General features: G+C 39.5%; 1 protein-coding gene across 1 annotated transcript in view; it reads right to left on the bottom strand.

Moving 5' to 3' along the window:
- Nucleotides 1-19741, bottom strand: part of SORCS3 (sortilin related VPS10 domain containing receptor 3) — a gene marked incomplete at its 3' end in the record, with an annotated part of 397797 nt that overhangs the window by 83849 nt on the left and 294207 nt on the right. The window contains exon 4 of the mRNA XM_019636290.1: nucleotides 18697-18855. Coding sequence (XP_019491835.1) covers nucleotides 18697-18855 — 159 coding nt within the window. The remainder of the gene's footprint in view (nucleotides 1-18696; nucleotides 18856-19741) is intronic.

The following is a 19741-nucleotide window of genomic DNA, read 5'->3' as shown; positions in this document are numbered from 1 at the left end:
GTTCACACATTGTCATAACTTTCCTTCTCTGTGTACATTTCCATGATAAAGAGAAAGCACTGGATAATATGAGCATTGCTGTCTTCAACTCAGTAATTAGAGAACATGGGCCCTGATGAATTGCAAATGCATTCAAAACTCCAGTTTGTGACTTAATGAGCAAAGACAGCCCAGACACAGACGTCCATGCTCCATTTCAATCAACAGCTGATCATTTTCTGCTGGGAAACTGTCCTCAATGATAGACGGTCCTATTAGTCAACTCTTAACCAGTTGGCCTCCTTTCCCTAAGACCGCTGGCTTTTCTAGTTCTGTATCTGGACAACTAGGCGTGAAAGAGATGGAAGGTTCAAAGAATCTTGACAGACAATGTCACCCAAGAGAAAATCCCACCTGAAGTCTTAGAATCTAAGTTAAAATTCAAAGTAGCAAAGGGAGAGGAGATTTGAAAGGTAAATAACTGCCCTGAAAGAGAAGGAAATCTGGTTAGTTCAGCCAGTTCAAAGACTAGATCATATGAAAATTGGTGTCATCTATTCAGCTGTGGGGCCTGACAGGACACAGAACTGGTTTATTCTAAGCAGAGATTTCACAAATGAAAAGTGACTTAGCATATCTATTTACCTTCTCCCATAAGATTCCTACAAAATGCCTGTAGGCATCCCATCACTATTCTTATTTTACAAAAAATGAAGCAGGTTCAGAGAGGTTAAGCAATCCACTCCAGGTAACACATCTTGGAAAAAAGAGAACCATGAATTACAGCCATGCCTTTTGAGTCCAAGTCCAATTCTCTTTCCAGAGCCTAGTACTGTGTCCTTTAATAAGATACACTTTCAGCTGGTTATTAACTATGAGATATCTTCTAAAGTATATATTCTTCTTGACTGAGCCTCTTTTCTAATAACTGACCTCTGGCCAAGTAGGTATTACGTACATAATAAGTACCTAGTAGGCTCCTTTCTTTGATGAATCCCCCCTCATCCTCCAAGGTTCAGCTCATTCTCTACCCCAATATTGTGTAGTCATCGAAGACCCTTCCCTACTGATGGTCTCAGAAAGTCACTGGTTCCTAAGTCCAAAGACACAATATGTGATTAAGGGTTCATTACTTTTCCTTCCCACCTGATTGAGTTATTTCAGGGAAGGTCTGAGTCTGATTCATCATTATATCCACACAGGTGCTGTATATAGTTATTTAAATCCTTCAAGTCCTCAGTAAAGGTTTGCAGAGTGTGAAAAGTAGGTTCCGGCATGTGAAAATTAGGGTCTTGTTACAGAGCCAACCAAGACGTACACATGAAACAGACATTGAAGAAGAGGAGATCATTCAATGTTCAACGGTATGCCCCAGATTTTAATTGCTGTGGAGATAATCCCCAAGGAACAGTCCCCAGAAAACAAAGAATGCCTATACATCTCCCTCACCCCGATGCCTGATGTGCTTTCTTCTCCCAAGGAATGGAGGCATCCACAAAGTGTTGTTCTCTACTAGACATGTCCCTAACAGAGACATGTTTGAGTCGGGTCATTGCCCAATCTAGAATGGATTTCTTAATTGGGATAAGACCACTGAGGGAAAGGGCAAGTCTCAGGCCAGGAGAAACAGAGAGAAACATTCACATATGAAATTCTGAGACAAATTGGAGATTCTCATGAAATTGACTAAGGGCAAAACAAGATTCTCTTTAGGTTTTGAATGGTGAGCTCAGTTAAAGAAATGACTTACTTAAATAGTCTTTATTATTTTGGACCATGTTAAAAAAGCAAAGAGCTAATCTCTAATCTACAAAATACAGCACAAACTTCTAGACTAATGCCCAAAGGTCCCCACTGGCTGCCCTCAGACTAACTTTCTGACTACTTCCCAGTCATGTGTTCTGTGCTCCACCCCAGCTAAACTACATGCTAATTTTAGCTATAACCCCTCTTCCCTGACCTTCACAAGCTTACTTAGGCTGCTTGCACTGCCCAGAATATCTCTTCCATGTGCTAATCTGACTGTTATCCAGGAAACTTTCCCCCGTGCCACTTTTCTCATCTTTCACACACCCCAGCCGAATCTCCCTCCACGAAAGTCCTGAAGTTTTATCTCTTCAATGGGATGTCAAGGTAGAAGTTTTTTACTTATTTAACATTTTAAAGGGACATTTCAGTGGTAAGGGTCTTTTTTTACATTATTCATTCTTGTTTCAAAATACTTTCTCATACATTAGGTACTTTCATACTTCTCTGAAACTAGTAAAAATTTCCATTTTAGAGATGAAGAGTTACAGTTAGTGCAGTCAGTCACAGGGGGCCAGAATACGGGAAATCTTGGGAAATGCTCTAGACGCACTTGAGAAAAATGTGTATTCTGCTTTCGGTGGGTGAAGTGTCCTATCAAAGTCAATTAAGCCAAGTGAGTGAATTGTGTTGTTCAATTCTTCTGCATCCTCACTGGTTTCTCTTTCTGCTTGTTCCATGAACTATGAACAAAGAATTGGAAATTGAATTTTTAATACCATTTAAAAAAAATTATACTTATGAATTATTTAGGAATAAGTCTGACAAAAGAGGTACAGGATCTATAAACTAAAACCTATAAAACATTGCTGAGTTAAATGAAATGAAACCTAAACAAATGGAGAGGTATAATATGACCATGGATCAGAAGACTCAATATTTCTAAAATGTCAGTTCTCCTCAAACTGACATATAGACTTTACATAATCTTAATCAAAATTACAGAAAGCCTTTTAGGAGTGTAGAAATTGGTAAGTTGATTCTCAAATTCACATGGAAATGCACAGTACCTAGAATGACCAAGACAACTTTGACACAGAAGAACACTTGGAAGATTTACTTTCGGACTTCAAGACTTATTATTGGGTTGTCAGAAAAGTCATGACGCATTTTTGCAATGAAAAACATAGAAAAAATATGTCATGAGTTTTCCGACAACCTAATATAAAGCTATAATCATCAAGATAATGTGATGTTAGTGTCAAAATAGAAAAATAGATAAATGGAATAGAGTACAAAAATAGGCCTGCATGCATACAGACAATTGGCTTTTGACAGAAGTGCAAAGGCAATTGAGTGAAGATATGCAATAATAACAATAATACACTTTGACTCATACCTCATACCATATACTTTTTAACTTAAAGTTTATCATAGGTCTAAATATAAAACTTAAAGTTATAAAACATTTAGAAAAGAGCAGAGGAGAAAGTCTTTTTGATGTTGACTTAGGCAAAGATTTCTTAGATTCACACCAAAATCATGATCCAAAAATAAATAATTAATAAATGATACTTCATCAAAAATATGAACTTCTCTTCTTGAAAAACATTGTTAGAATTAAAAGACAAGCTACAGTAGGGGGAGAAAATATGTGCAAATCATGTGTCTGATAAAGGACTTTTATCCAGAACATAGAAGGACTTTCAACATTCAATAATAAAACAAAAACAACCCAATTTTTAAATGGGCAAAATATTTGCTCAGGGACTTCACCAAAGAAAATATATAGATAACAAACAAGCACATGCAAAGACGCTCATAACATTCTTAGTCACTGAGAGAATGAAAATTAATCACAAAGAGATACAACTACATACTTAGTAAATTATGAAATTAAAAAGACTGACCTTAACAAGTGTTGGTGAGGATGTGGTATAACTATAACTCTCACATACTGCTGGGAGAAATGTGAAATGGTACAACCACTTTGGAAAACAGACATTTTCTTTAAAAAAAAATGGTACCATATGACCATATGACTTAAAAAAAATTACCATATGATCCAGTCATTTCATTACTAGGTATCTGCCCAAGAGAAATAAAAGTATATATTCACAAAAAAACTTGTACAGGAATGGTCATAGCATCTTTATTTGCAATAGCCAAAACCTAGATTCAACTCAAATGTCCATTACTAGGAGAATAGATAAAGCAATTGTGGGTTACACATACAATATATACCAGCCAAAAAAAGAAAGAAACAAAGAATAATCTACTGATATATTCAGCAACATGGATGAATCTCAAAATAATTATAAGAGAAAAAAACCATGCAAAAACAGAGAATATACTGTATGATTCCTTTTATATACAATTCTACAGAATGCAAACTGATCTATAGATACAGTAAGCAAATACCCAAATGCAAATATGGTGGGGGGGGGGCAGTGAAGAAGGGTGCGAGATAGGGATTACAAAAGAACACAATAAAACTTTGGAGGGGTGATGGATAGGTTCATTTTTTTTTTACTGTACTTATGACTGCATGGGTGTATCCATGTCAAAACTTATTAAATTTGTACACTTTAATTTGTGTAGTTATTGAATGTCAGTTATACCTCAATAAGGTTGTTTATAAAAATCTGAAAGCAACTCATAGAGTGACTATAGTTTTATTTTAAATGTTTGTAAGCACTTAAAAATGTTTAACTCCAGGACAATATCTCAACTCTCCAATACAGTAATTATATCAAACATCTTTGAAGATAGGTCAGGTCGTCTCTTCAATACATGCATTCATAAAAATCGATATTTCTATCTTGCAGCACTTCTCACAATTGGCATTAATTATTTATTTGGTCAATGTTTCTTTTTCCAAGGCAGCAGAGATAGTATTAGTATCCTCCAGGTACATAGTAAATGTTCAGTAAGTATTTGTTTAATATAATATCTTTGACCTCGTAACTGGGTAATAAAAAGCAGGCTGTTGATACTTCCCAGGAGATATACTAAAAGGTAAGAAATGGTTTTTTCTCTCTATGCTTTTTCCCCCTCATTTTCCCATTCATTGTATCAATATTCACTTGACAAAAAAAACAAAACAAAAAAGAATCAATATTTTAAAAACATGAATTTTTGTTAAAACATGCTAGACTCTGATATCTGTTAGTAAGTTACATGAAAGGAAAAAAAGACAAATGCTGTGGCACAGTTTTCAGTTATTTTTAGCGATTAAGTTGTGATACCTGTAATGGAGATTACATGAATAATATCAGCTTTGTAACCTGGTTATTAAACTGATATTTTCAACATCAAAAAAGGGAAAAATATTGTATAAACCTAAGGGTAGACAGATTGTATCAGGAGCAATGATCTGTTACTGAAACTTGAAAGCTCCCTTTGGGGGCTGGAGCCCCTGGGTTGGAAGGTTCCCGAGCCCATCCATGCCTGAGATAGACGGAGAGGATGGATTCCTCAAACACTTTTCAGCATCACAATTATAAAAACATTCGAACCCAATATTAACATCACAGTAGTATATGAAGAAAGGAGAGTTAATACATCTTTTTTTTTCCCTTACTTGTTCCCCAGCTGCTTATTACAAAGCTTCTAGATTACCACTTCTGCTATCTCTACCAAGCACTTCAAATTAAAATGTCTCCATTTTTAAAAGCCTTGTTTCGATAACTTAATCAGACAGTTACTGCTTGCTGCAGCCTGCAATGTTCAAAATGTCAGAAAATCAGCTAAAGGAAATAGCAACCACAAAGGAAGGTCATTCATTATCCCTTCCTCAGCACACCTTGGTGGCAGTGCCTACCAAGGTTTACCCCTCTCTCACTCCGTGTTTTTGAGAAACAAGCATCTCCTTTGTCAACAAAGAAACAAGCTGTGGGCACAGCCCTTGGCTTAGATATTTTTCCAGGCAATCAGACCATCAAATCAATGGTGTCCTTTTGGCTGTTATCATGGTTGGGGTTATCAGGCACCTTTCCTTCCTGTGACTTCTATACACTCACAAAGTCTGCTTGTACACGGTATAATTTGTCCCCTTTCTTTTCAGCCCCACAATTATCACCTTAGTTCAGCTCCTCTTTATCTCTTGTCCAGGGACAGTTTATGATCTTTGGATGTCCTAAACACTGAGAAAAATTTTGATCCCTCCACCCCTTATGTACTTATACAATGGTAAGCTATAAAAGGCTTTCCAGTGTGCAAATGTGAAAATAGCTTCTTTCTAGATATTTGTTCAAAATCTTGATAAGTTTATTTATGTTTTTATAGATAAGTTTGTCTAGGGAAAGCTTTCTCTCAAAAGCTTTCTTGCATTGAGTTTTGAAAGATAAACAGGAGTAGCCAGATGAAGAAGGAGAAAAGGACTCCCAGAGGAGCGCACATGTGCTAAGTCATTTTGTGGTGAAACAGGAGAATGTGCCCCCAGGTGCATGAGTGAAGGGGGTGTTTGGGAAAAGGGATAGAAAGTTAGAACTACGATGGTCTATGTGGTGAGAGAACTTTATTCTCCAAGCTCTGGGAAAGCCAATGATAAATTTTAAGATTTGTAACATATTCAGGCCAACCAAACCTCTTTCTGTAACTTCTGGCACATCTGAGATCTACTGACCCTTTCAAATGCAAAGAGAGAACAAAAATAAAGCACCAAAACAAAGCAAATCTAGCTTATGTGAGCAAATAGCCATGATTCTCCAATATGTTTCCATTTGAGATTTCTTTCAGACTCCGTTCCCTTAAATTTCCTCCCAGTGGTCTTCATGGCCCAGGTGCCATCTTTTCTCTTGTGCCCTCCATGATTCCCTAGCCTGACTCAGGGCCAAGAACAGTTTGAAACCTTCCTGACCAGTCTCAGTGCCTCTCATGAGGATCTGTTTTCCATCTCAAGGATTGGCCCCACCCTCATTCTCCTTACCTCCCACCCCCACTGCAAATCCTTTATGGTGATTGGGTCCATTCCATGTGCCTCAGGAGCCCTCAAGCTACATGGCAGAAAGAGAGTCCTACTTTCACAGGGCAGTAGAGGCACAAAGGACAACAAGCCTTTCATCACGCAGCAGCCTTGACATGCATACGAGTATATGTTATGGGCTGAATTCTGTTCCTGCCAAATTCATATGTTGAAGTCCTAACCCCCAGTACCGCAGAATGTCACAATATTTGGAGACAGGGTTTTTAAAGTTAACATGTGGTTAGTAGGGCAGGTCCAAGTGCAACTTGACTGGTATTCCTGTCAGAAGAGGAAATCAGGACACAGATACACACAGAGGGAAGACCTTGTGAAGAGGCAGAGAACAGGCCATCTGCAAGCCAAGGAGAGGGGTCTCAGAAGACAACAGCCCTGCTGACACCTTCATCTCAGGTTTCCAGCTTTCAGAACTATGAGACCTTACATTTCTGTTGTTTAAGCCACCCAGTCTGATACTTTGTTAAGAAAAGAACAGCAAATGAATACAATATATGACAAGGCTACAAACATTTTTTTTCCATGAGAATTCCTCCCAGGAGGAACTCTTCTTATGTCAAGACTGCATGGATCCGTGTGAAGAGAAGTCAAAGCAAGACCGGGATGGCCTGTGTCTGGGTCTGGATGCCGGGGTTTCCAAGAAGCAGGTGAAGATAAGTGGGAGATTCTCCCTGCTTGTGGGGCAGAAGGTCCATGAAAGCAGGGGGCAGGGTCAGTAAGTGTATTATTGGGTTGTCGGAAAAGTCATGACGTATTTTTTCTATGTTTTTCATTGCAAAAATGCATCATGACTTTTCCGACAACCCAATAGTTTCCCATCATTGCTAAAACAAATTATCATAAACTTAGTGGCTTACCTAGATTTATTATTGTTCAGTTCTGGAAGTCAGAGGTCTGAAATCAGTCCTATGGCGTTCAAATCAAGGTGTCAGCAGGGCTGTGTTCCTTCTGGGGGCTCCAGAGGAGAATCCATATCCTCGCCTTTTCCAGCCTCTGGAGGCTGCCGACAGCCCTTGCCACGAGGCCTCATCTTCAAAGGGCATCGCGCCAGTCTCTGTTTCCACTGTCACATTTCCTTGTTTTGACTCTTCCTTTCCTGCCTCCCTTTCTGAAACCCTGTGATTGCTTTGGGCACCCCGGGATAATCCAGGCTACTCTGCCCCTCTCAAGATCTTTAACTTAGTCACATCTGCCAAGTCCCTCTTACCCTGTAGGGCAGGGGGCAGCAAACTGTGGCTCGCGAGCCCCATGCGGCTCTTTGGGGACATTCCATCTCAAAAGTTTGCCAACCCCTGGAAGAGCCAATCCTGTCCCTCAAAACAAATTTAAAAATTATTTGAGAGCCATAAATATATTTTTACATAATCACCATTATGTGAATGATATCCTTTAAAAATTTTATAAATGAAACTATGAGAGTTTTATTTTCATCTTCAATTTTACTTCAGAGCCTGCGGCTCGGGAGCCACAGTTTGCCGACCCCTGGCGGCTCTTCTGTCTCAAAAGTTTAATGACCCCTGCTGTAGGGGAACATAGTCACAGGTTCTGGGGATTCGAAGGTAGACATCTTTTGGGGAGGGGCATTATTCAGCTTACAGCAGTGAGGAGAACCAGAAGGTGGCATGGTCAGGACAGGCTAGGAACACAGAAATGTCAAAGGGGACTTTCTGGGTGGAAACCTCTGTGCTGTGATCTCTCTCCTTGACCCCACAATCCTTCAGCTACCACCATCTAAACTGCAAAATGCTTGGCACAGTTGGTTCGAGTTCCCTCAGGTGCAGACACTAAGACAAAAATTTAGTCATTTATCAGAGGTAGAGAAATGACCCAGGCAATGAAAGCAGTCGGTATATGGCATATTATAAAGCCAGCTAACTCTGTGGGTAACTGAGTTTAATCCCACTGGAAAATTCTGGAAAAGAAGTATGAACCACATGCCTCAGAGTTGTCCCACATGAGAAGAAAGCCAGGGTATCTATACATCAGTTTCCTTGGGTGACTGGCTGAATGCTGCTCCTATAGGTTAAGTCCTTGGTGCTTCTATAACACGCTCTGCAGAGGAGTGAAATAGCCTCCGCAGGGTTTGGAGAAAGCCCTCCAGCCAAGAAATGCAAATCTCAGCAATCAGAAGCCAGTGGGAGTGTACTACAGTGGGAATACCAAATGGTCATGGGCAGGATATCAACAGTGCCTGCTTAAAATTAGATTCCTCATGGAAATCAGCAACATGGCTGAGTTCTGCATCGTCACTGATGTGGGGATGATGTAGGCCATAAATATGAGGTAACAGCTGACATCTGGATTACACAGAAAATGACCATTAGTGGAACGGTGGCTTCTGCCTACAGAGCTGCCACTATGGCAACCCATTCTGTAGACTCTTCTACAGAAAAAACCAGCCTTGAACTCCTTGCTACCTGGCCCTGATTCAGGACTTCTGTGGAGTCCCCGTTTCCAGCATTTCCCTGGTCCGGAGCCAATTTCCCCCTCCTCTCTCACTCCTACCACATTTGGCTTAGGCAGAACATCAATCTGCACCGCTACGCATCTCTATTGCTCTTTTGAGTAGATGAAAATGTACTGGATAGAGTTTCTCTCCACCTACTACTTCCTCCCTCGATTAAAAGAGAAAATTTAAAAAGAAATTACAAAGAGAAAAATCGCCAACTGTGTTTCTCCTTTCATTTTCTCCCTCCATTTCACTTTGAGTCCTCGGGCTGCCTCCTCTCTTCCCAGCCATAAATCAGGCAGTTCTGGAGTCTCCACGTCCAAATGCATGAGGACAATATGCATGTGGGTACTTTTAAGTAAGAAGTCAATGTTCTATAATTTAATTTTCTCCTTTCACATTAAACCTGCCATTCTCCGCATAACCAGAGTGATAAATGCAGAGTCAGGCTTCGTCTTTCTGACATTAATACACATCAGTACTTCAAATCCAAACAATTGTGACATTCGACTTTGTAAAAATTAACCAAGTGCACCAACTCTGCTTAATTAAACCATTTAAAAGTTGCTTTTGTTACATTTAATGAATGATATATTATACTGCAATGAAACATGCAGCAATACAAATACTTCACAATGCTTCCAATTAAGACTCACTTCACTTATGCCAATTGCCAACACAAGTGTTCCCCACTTCATTCAGTGTGTGCATTTTAAATGAACTGGTTACTGAGAAGGGTGCTTCTTTGCTAATGAGTTTTGTAATCAAGGCATCTATTTTAATTTCAGATTGGCTAGATTGGGGAAAATTGCTAGACTAAATGACTGGTACTAATTAGGATTATAAAAATATTCATCATGCCATGGAATTAACATGGGGGTCTGATTTTCCTACATTTGCATATTGCTTGAGTTTTTGGGGGAAAAATCTTGACAAATTGTCTTCTCTTTAGCAAAATTGAACAAACACTATATCTGTTTTAGCCCTTCTTTTCATTTAAAGCATAATACATATTCATGATTTGTAAATGAAGTTAAATGATTTCAACTTTTATCTTCATTACCATATTAAAGATGTCTCCATAAGCTTCCTTAAAAATCTTCAGATCATAGTATTCCCTACTTAAATGGCAAACATTTTACTTTAACCTATATATTAACCCAAATGGTAAAACAAGACAATGGGAAAAGTGAACAAAGCTAGACAAAATCTGAAAAAAACAAAACAAAACAAAAAAAAATCCTTCTTTTTTATCTTCTGCCTAATGCAGAATTAATTAGTCCTATGGCCTATCATCCATCAGTAAGCAGCTTGATGACTTCCTTCCTCAAAGTCCCACCCCAACCATGCCATCAGCTAAGGGGGTATAACAGAAGAGCTGCTGCATTCATTTAAAGGTTTGGTCTCTTCATGGCTGACTGTGTTGTCTCACGATTGTAAGTGTTCCCTGGGGGTTGAGGTTCAGTGTAAAATGGCCCATAAGGGATTCTGCCCTGAGTTGGAAAGTTTGTCTCTCTACTAGGGAGGGTGCGGTGTGGTGGTCTGTGGGGTTGTGGAGGGCGGGAGAGGGGGTTGGATTGTGGGGGCTGGGAGGTGAACCTCAACTAAGCCTCGGATAGAGAGCTAGCCAGGCTCCTCACAGGCTGTGTGACCTTGAGCAAGTTAATATCACCTTCAAGAGTCATATGCTCATGTGTTACTTGGAAATAATACCCACCTTGCAGATTCGTATGAGGATTCAATGTAATGATATATATAAAAGCACCTGTCAGTGCCCATATGCAGGAGATACTTAAGCACATATATCTCCATTTCTGAGAAGCACCTATATGTCCAGCACTGAGTAACATGGGGAGTGTAAGAGTTACTGACACAAACCTTAATTCCCTGCATATGTCTACAGCCCTTGGCTCCGGAGTATCTGTTTCCATTACAGCTGTCAAATCAAATAACCAAATACTAATTCAATTTGGGATATAGCTGCAAAATTCATCTGAAAACTACCAGAATAAATCACTTCCTTAACATCTATCTATAGTGGGTGCTTCTAAATAATAAAACCTATATCTATCGCTGAGTTGTAAATAATATAGATTGAAGTTATATCCAACAAGAGTACACTTTTTGTTAGGAGAAAAAAATATAATTCCTAGAGTTTCACAGTTCAACAGGGACCATAGTGAAAAGCAAAGCTGAAGAAAAGAGAAACCCTCATCTCAGTGTATTCCTAGTTCAGGGAAATTTTCTTCTACGCCACAGTGCCTCTTGAAAAGGTATTTAAATAATAATTTGAAATGATTTTACCTAAATTGATGCTATTCACACTTAAAACCTTTTTTAAGAGCACTGCCTTATAATTAGGACTGAACATAAGCTATTCAAGGTAGATTACTTTTCAGAATATTTTAATTATAAAGCTAATCTAATGAAAGAATAGAAAATTTGGAAAACAAATGGTGTGGAAAAAAATCCATAAACATAATTCCATCATCTTAGCAGAACCCAGAACCCTTCTATTCTTTTTGAAATTTTTCTCCTTCCTTCCCTCTTTGCATCCTTTTTCTTATTTTATTTTTATATACCTGTGTTCAAAGAGTACTACTTTATTGAATATGTATTATGAATTAATGTGTGTGTATCTATATATGATGTATGTAACATGAGACCAAGATGTAATAAATAGGTATTAATATGTATTCATCTTCCTACACAGTCATCATGACCACCATTTTAATGGCTGCATAATATTCTGGGAAACATGTACACTATGATTTAAAGTCCCTTATCTTGGGACTTCACTAAGTTTCTATCCCATTTTTCCCATTATGAATGACTTTGATAAACATTATGCCTAAAGCTTCGTGGTATTGTTCCATTTGGTATAGTCTCAAAAGTGGAGTAACTGAATCGCTGGATCAAAGTTATGAATATGTACATGTGTTCTGGTACACATACTGTGAAGATGTTTCCTAGGAAGAAAAACTTATGTGCGCGGCATCGATACTACTTCAGAATAGGAGTTTCACCACAACTTTGCCAGCAATGGTTATTTTCCTTGTGGCACAGAAAAAAGCACATTTTTAAAAATGAAAACTGTTCATTTTAAATGAACATTGTTGTTGTTTTTTAACGTTTCCTTATGAATTCTCTGGATTAGTTGGGCTTATTCAACATTAATGAATTCTTACCTTTGGTGTAGTCTAGTCTTCTATAGTTAATACTTCAAATTTTTCTCCTTCTCTGTTATTTATCTTCCTTGCTACCTTCCAACCTTTCTCCCAAGCAATTCATGTTGTGTCTATTCCTTCGCCAGTTTAGCCAGTCATCAGTTCCCAACATAAGATTAAAACCGACCATGACTGATAGCAGCCCTCCAGGGTGTGTGGAAGATACACATGGGATATTCTGGGGTGCCAGTCCTGGTGTGTTTCTTGATTAGGGTGCTGGTTTCCTAGGTGTAGCCAGTTTGTGAAAATTCACTGAGCCCATGAAATGTGCACTTTCCTCTATGTCTATTACACTCTGGTTTAAAGATTGACCCTGACTTCAAAAGACTACATGCTGCCATACTGGGGTGAGTGGTCAAGATGGATGCAGAGAATGGAGGAAGGATAGAAGGTATGCTCAGGTCAAATAGATAAGGTTGTAAGTCTAGGAAGGCTTGCAAAGGAAGAAACAAGCAGAAGAATTCCTGAGTCCTGCTGGAAAACTGGAAACCAAAGGGGTCAGAGTTAGGGACATTGGGCCAAAGTGTGAGCACAAAGGATCAGCCTGTGTGAAGACAAGGCCACTCCATGTAGGAAGTGGGTAGCAGAACACAGAGAAGGCTACACAGCTCCTTTGCTCCACCTCCTTGCCCACCTGTAGCTATAGTCACCTCCTTCACCAAAATACTACCAAGGCTGAATCCTACCATGAGAGCATAGTTGCCTGAGAAAGATGTTGCTGGAAAAAGGTATCTGAGTTCCCTTCTTAATACATACATACATATACACACACATACACACACACACACATACACTGCATCTTCCATTATTTTAGCAAATGTCCTTTTCTCTGGAAAAAAAAAATGTGTCAGGTTATCAAAATGGACACCTAGAAGGTAGAGGAAAGAAACAAAAGTCTGGGACGACATAGGAAAAGCAGGCTTGGAAAGATAAAGCCATCAAATCCATAAGTTTGCTGAAGGTTATTCCATTGAGCTCATGTTCTCATGAACGATGTTAACATGAGTGGACTCCTACTGCACCATTCTCCTTGAATGCAAGTTAATACTCTACATTAAACCAGTTATTTCATTCAGAACTCAGTGCACATAGATTAATGGTATTATTTGAATAACACAGTGGTTGTTACACCTCCTTAATAAAAAATAGGGCCATTCTTGGTCCACTGTTTTTGTTTTCTATAGGAAAATGGCCTCATGGAAACTGGTGTTTCTATGGTGATGGAGATAGCACATCTCTACTGTACTGATGAGGCATCTGTAGGAGCAGTATCAGTTTGTCATAGATGAGTGGGACTATGGATTTTCTTCTCTTAAATGATCTGCAAATGGTTTTGTAGGCATGGAAGAGGTCCTAATGGAAATGCAATGTTTTTCTCCAAATAAAAAATGCCCTTCAGTCCTACTCTTATTCCATGGGGGATAAGCTTCAAAATCATGGCCATCCCTAGTTAATCCCCAACAGCTTTATTCCCACCAGGTGAGGAAGACATGATGCTTGTTTTTGCCAATGGCTACTGAGAAAAGTTAGCATCACCTACTAATCCTGGAGGCTCTGAATACAATTACATTTCCAATCTGAGGGCTTATATGAGAAAGAAACAGCTTTGTTTTTATCCAGCATTCCATAAATACAGGTTTAAACTTCCTTTTGAATTTTCAGGCCCTCCACTCCAGATATACTCAAATTGCCCAGTGCCCCACTCGTGCATGACGTGGCAGCCCCAGGCAGGACCCAAGGAGAAAAGCCCACATGGAACCACTATCACTTCCTCCACTGTGAACCCCATTTTGCCAGTGACCATGCCTAAAACGCATCGGCCTCTTAACCAGCTCATCAGTCTGTCAGCTGCTATTGAACATGGCTGGTAGCAGGTGACCAAAAAAAACAAAAAAAACAAAAAAACATAGTTGCACACCCACCTCCCCAACTATTGTAACAGCAAACTATCATTAGTGTGCTAGTATTTCAGAAAGTTGTTTTGAGATTGAAATCATTGGATATTCTAGAACAGTCTTTCCCAGAAGTGTCTGAAAAACAATAGAATGAAATCCCATTGAGTTCCTCATCTCTGATCTCCAAAGCCAGGTGTATTTGTTAAAGTTTCATTTTGCCAAGAAGATAAATGATAATAAAGAGCTTTGCAATACTACCTCTTATGCAGAAAAGTAGCTATTTTTAGTCCTCTATCTCCGGTGGAAGGTCCCCTGTGCCAGGATGTATGCATCTGTGAATACATGAGCACGTGCCCATTTTTTAAAAAAACTACACTCTCTTGTCAAAATGAGGGATGTTTAAACAACCAGCTTTCTACAGCGATGAGAATAGCACCTATCTATTTATAGGATTGCAACGTCCTCAAAACCTATCTCAAAATCTTTCAAAAATTTTCAGTTTTAATAAGATTATTGAACCCTCCAGGTAATCCAAAACATCACAAGGTAAGCTATTTCAGTCATCAGTGAGAAAATATCCTGATGAAAACAAAAAAAAGAATCCTTCCTCTTAAATAATTGGTAAATATACAGCCCTCAAAAGACTTTCTAGAGCTTTGGTTCTCACAGGAGAGGACAAAGGAGGGGAGGGGAGGAGAGAGAACAGGAGTAGCTTTTCTTTTATTTCCAGTTTGGTCAACCATAACCTATTACTTTTGCTGGTAATTTTTTAATTGCAAAGATCCTTGTAAAGCTTCTCCAAAGATTCTTATATCCAAGAGAGAATCTCTTGTCTTTACTAAGTACTGAGTCCTTTTATATTGAAGTTCAAGACTACAGGAAAATCTGTTGGGCAGAGGAGGAGCTGGCACAGGAATTGGCAGGAATTTGGGACTTTCATAAGATGGCCAGGATGAAAGGACTTGATCAAAACCCAAGTCAAGCTGAGCGGAAGACAGAAAGGACTTTCCTATATTGGTACATATCAGAACTGGAGAGGCATGGCCCTCCAGCAGGGTCAAGGACAAGGTGCATTTGCCCCTTACCTCCCCACCCCTTTGCAGCTTAGGAAGTCGGAAGGCTTGGATGATCTTCACCTACAACCTGGCCTTGACCACCAGGGTAAGGTAGCCATATTTCCCAGTTGATTCAAAAGCTGCCATTGGGTACCTAACTAATGCAACGCTATGTGCATCACTAAATTTCTAGATATGATTTTGTTCTCTCCAGAAGGCATTTCCCTAGTTCCCCAGCAGTGCCTTGACCAAGTGAGATCTCCTGGCAAGTCTCCTGCAGCTTTGGGGTAGCAATTTGAAAGGGAAAGCGATTGGTTATTGTCCCTGTAAAATATCATTCAATTAAGTCTTTTGTAATACATACAACAGAATGAGACAGCCTTACCAATTCTAAAGAAATTGCTAGTGCATTTCATCAAAGGCACAATAATGGAAACATCGATTCACTCCTCATCACAAACATCTCCCTTTGATGCAGCAGTTACCTTAACACTAGCAGTTTTCATTTTCTCCAGAAGAAGCCAGCTGCCTCGACGCATGCATATCAGACAAGGCTCCAGTCTGAAATAAGGAATTGTATATCAATCTCCACTACCTTACAACTTCATTCGCTGCTGCATAGTATCACTCTCTTTGACTCTAAGCTGATAAATTACTCCCCAAATAAAGAAAAAAATCTTCTGCAACCTGGATGACTGAGTCTGGGTGTTTTATGTCATCTCTGCAAATGTCGCCAGAGGCATCATCTGCCTCTTCACACCATTTATTTAAAAGAATGGCAGGGCCCCCGTTCGAACCTTTATGGCCTGAAGAGCATTCAGCCACTATACACAAAAGATGTCAACCAGAAAGAGTACTTAAGGAATAATGCATCCAGAAATGCGAGTGTGGTTAGGAAAATCCATCCACACCCACTGCCACGTTTCTCGATATTTTTACTAAGTGTAAAAGTAGCCACCAAGCCTGGAAGTGTTTTGAATACATTATATCCACACGGGTAAGTCCTTTTTGAACAGTGCCCCAAAGGTTCTTCCTGCTGTGGGGATGGAGAAAATGAATACTCCTTCTGGATAAACACAAAGCACACTGCATTTGGTTTCTCAACCTCCTGGAATGAGAGGTCTGTTGCTTCTAATGTAGCTTGTCTCTGTACTAATGAAAACATGGTTTAGGACTCCTGAGCCTCTTCTAAATAAATTACAATCCAGCCATTGAACAACACCCAAATCGTTTATTTTTTTCAATATAGCTTCAAAATTCCTGGCAACACTGAGCATCTAAACTCACAGACGACCTGACATTTGGCTAAGTCTTTCATACAATATCCACTTGATGCCATGAAAGAAATGTATTTGCAGTGGCTTTTGCTCTGCAAATGTCATGTGGGTGTCCTAAGGGGATTGCATTAAGCACCTGACGCCCACCTCAAGGCTCCATTAATGAGAGATATAAAGGTTATGTTGAAATTATTGTTTAAAGGTGCTGACATCACACACACACACACACACACACACACACACACACACACACACTCACATTTACAGTCACATATTCAAATATATACTGAAGGGCAACTGCTTTAGGATTTAAGACAGAACAAAGAGAAGAAGCTATTTCAGCCAAGATTATTCTGTGGATATCTCTATGCAAGGCAGTGCTTGGAATTTTCTATTTCCCTTTACTGATTGATTCTACAATCTTATTACATAATAGTTTGGCATCAAGCATTGTACTTAGGTTCTGGAGATGGCAGGAAATACCAAGAAGAAGCACCTACAGTCCATTTTCTTAAGTATAAGACACCCCCAACGCTAGAGGGTTTGTTACCATAGCATTTATGCATTTATCCACTAATCTGTTGACTTAACAAATATTTACTGAGCACTTATAAAGTACCAGGTACTGTGCTGGGGACCGGTGCTACAACAGTGAGTAAAACCAGAGACGTTCTTGTCTTCTAGGAGCTTGTGACCTAGGGAGGAATGGCGACGGCCCAGAACTCACATGCATCAGTGCGGAATTTCAACATGGCAGGTACTCTGGTACTCTGAAGGGCTATCGATGCTCTTTCTCACAGCGCTATGAGAAAGAGCATCAAGGATGGTAAAACTTTATCAAAGAATTTAGGAAAGCAGTCCCAAGAAGTAATACTAGATCTGCGATTTGACAGCGATGAGATTTGCTTTAGGGAAGAAGGTTCTAGGCCCAGGAACTAGAACAAGGAGACAGCTGGGGTGAGGGGCTGAAGGAAGCCATTCAGGGGGAAGTGATAACAGTGAGTCAAAAGGGAGAAGGAGAGATCAGACCAAACAGGTGCTCACAGATCCTGCTGAGGACTGGGGTCTTTTTCCTGTGAGCAATGAGAAAATGCTGAAGGAGTTTTAACGAAGGCATGAAATCACCAGATCTACATTTGGGGAATATATTGTTCAAGTTATACATATGAACACACTGGAAGAGGCTCTGGCAATAATTCAAATGACAGATGTCACCTATGTTTGAGGGGTGGTGGTACCAGAATGAAGTACATGGAAATCAAGAAATATTTAGAGATAGGACTTGAGGGATTAGAGGTGCTGGGTTAGGAACAAGGAAGTATGAAGGATGACTTCTAGGTTTCTGACGTTTGCAACTAAATGGGTACAATTAGGGAATGCTGGAAGAAAACCAGCTATGTTGAGGGGGAAAGAACAGAAGTTCATTTATGGAGTATGTTGTTAAATCAAGAGGCTTCTGAGACATACAAAGGACAATGTCAAGTACACAGCTGGGTACATTGGATCTGGAGCTCAAAGCAGAGGACTTATTGGCCCACGATATCTGAAATGTACTTTTAGAAAACAATAAAATGGACATGTTTGAGGTTCTGCTTCCTTTGCTAAACTCAGAACAATGGTATATTCAAATTTTCAAAAAGATTCAAAAAGATCAAGACAGCATGGTGTGATGGAATACACCCTAGGCTTGGAATCTGACCATGTGCATTCAAACCCTGGCTCCTCCAATTACGAGCTGGCTGCATTTGAACACCTCTGTTTACTATCGTCACTCTAAAATTATTATAAATACACATTTGCTGCTTACTTCACAGCGTTGTTTTAAATGTCAAATGAGTAAAGTTATAGAGAAAGCCGTCTTGAATCTGTGAAATAATAAAGAGCATTGCTGATAAATGAAAGATACCTGCCTGCAGATTTCAATACTAAAGAGTACAAAGGAAAGTTAGATGCTGCAGATAAAATCAGCTTGGTTGGAATAATGAAATGCCACTGAATCCCCTCCAAAATTTGGATGGAGTAAACAAGTGCCTTTCATGAAGTTGTACCTGGGTGACAAGATGTGAATGAAAACAGTGTTTGTTCACCTTTTGATCCAGACTGTAGGCCAGCACCCAGTCTTCCTGCCTGGGATGAAAGAGCAGGCTCTGGATATAGAAGGTGAGCCGGTATTTCTGATAGGTCGCCCCTTCGTCTGAGCTTATCAATATGCTGCTCTCCATTTCAGGATCACTAAGAAGCATGATCTAAAAAAAAAAGGAGAGAGGAGAAAATATAGATAGAGTTAGTAGGAGAGAATAAATACAAGAAATTAAAACATAAATATAAAGTCATCTGTACTTGTATATCACCACATAGAAAGGGGTGTCTGGGCCTCTATATGAAATATAGGTATTTTTTTCCCCTGATTTAGTCCTTCATTTCTGAGTTGAGCTGAAATATTGTGCAAGGGTAGGTCTGCATACAAATGAGGCTTCATTTTTGTGATGTCCCTCCTTTAAGTACTGGGGCATATTCTTATGCTCCTCTGTCCCCTGATCTTGGGGACACCTCTCTCTCCTCCTCTTCCCCCACTCAATTCTCCATGTCACTCTTCATCACACTATTGCTTTTATTGCTCTTTAGTCATGGAAAGGATTCCCCTATGATTGCACTGTATATTTTGTTCGTTCTGAATTGTTTTAGTGATTCAGTTGATTGAAGTGGTTTCATGGTCCCTTTGTTCTCAATATTTTCCAAAGCACATATCCCCCAAAGGACCTCAAGGCAAATCCTGCTGCTCAAGAAAGTTTGTCATCCCCAAGCCTAATGGACAGAAGGGTGTAGTCCAAGTCTTTGGCATCAGAGAAAGCAGGTTCAAATCTGAACACTTGTCTGTTCATGTTGTGTCACCTTGGAAAGTTACTTAACCTCTAGAGGCCTTGGTTTCCACAAAAATAATTGAGTATGATGATAACCACACTGGTTTTGAGCACTTGGTATAATGAATATTCTTGACAAGTGATAGCTATGACTGTGATTTACCTTTCAGTACTCACTTAAAAGTTCCTCCCCCGCCCCCGCCCCCGGCCCCATCCAATAGGTGCAATATGCCATCTACTTATAGTAATTCAATGACATTGGTCTCAACTT

Source organism: Hipposideros armiger, unplaced genomic scaffold (assembly GCF_001890085.2).
Source record: "Hipposideros armiger isolate ML-2016 unplaced genomic scaffold, ASM189008v1 scaffold_28, whole genome shotgun sequence".
Classification (NCBI taxonomy): domain Eukaryota; kingdom Metazoa; phylum Chordata; class Mammalia; order Chiroptera; family Hipposideridae; genus Hipposideros; species Hipposideros armiger.
Note: the sequence above shows the minus strand (reverse complement) of the source record. Positions and strands in the feature narration are given on the sequence as shown.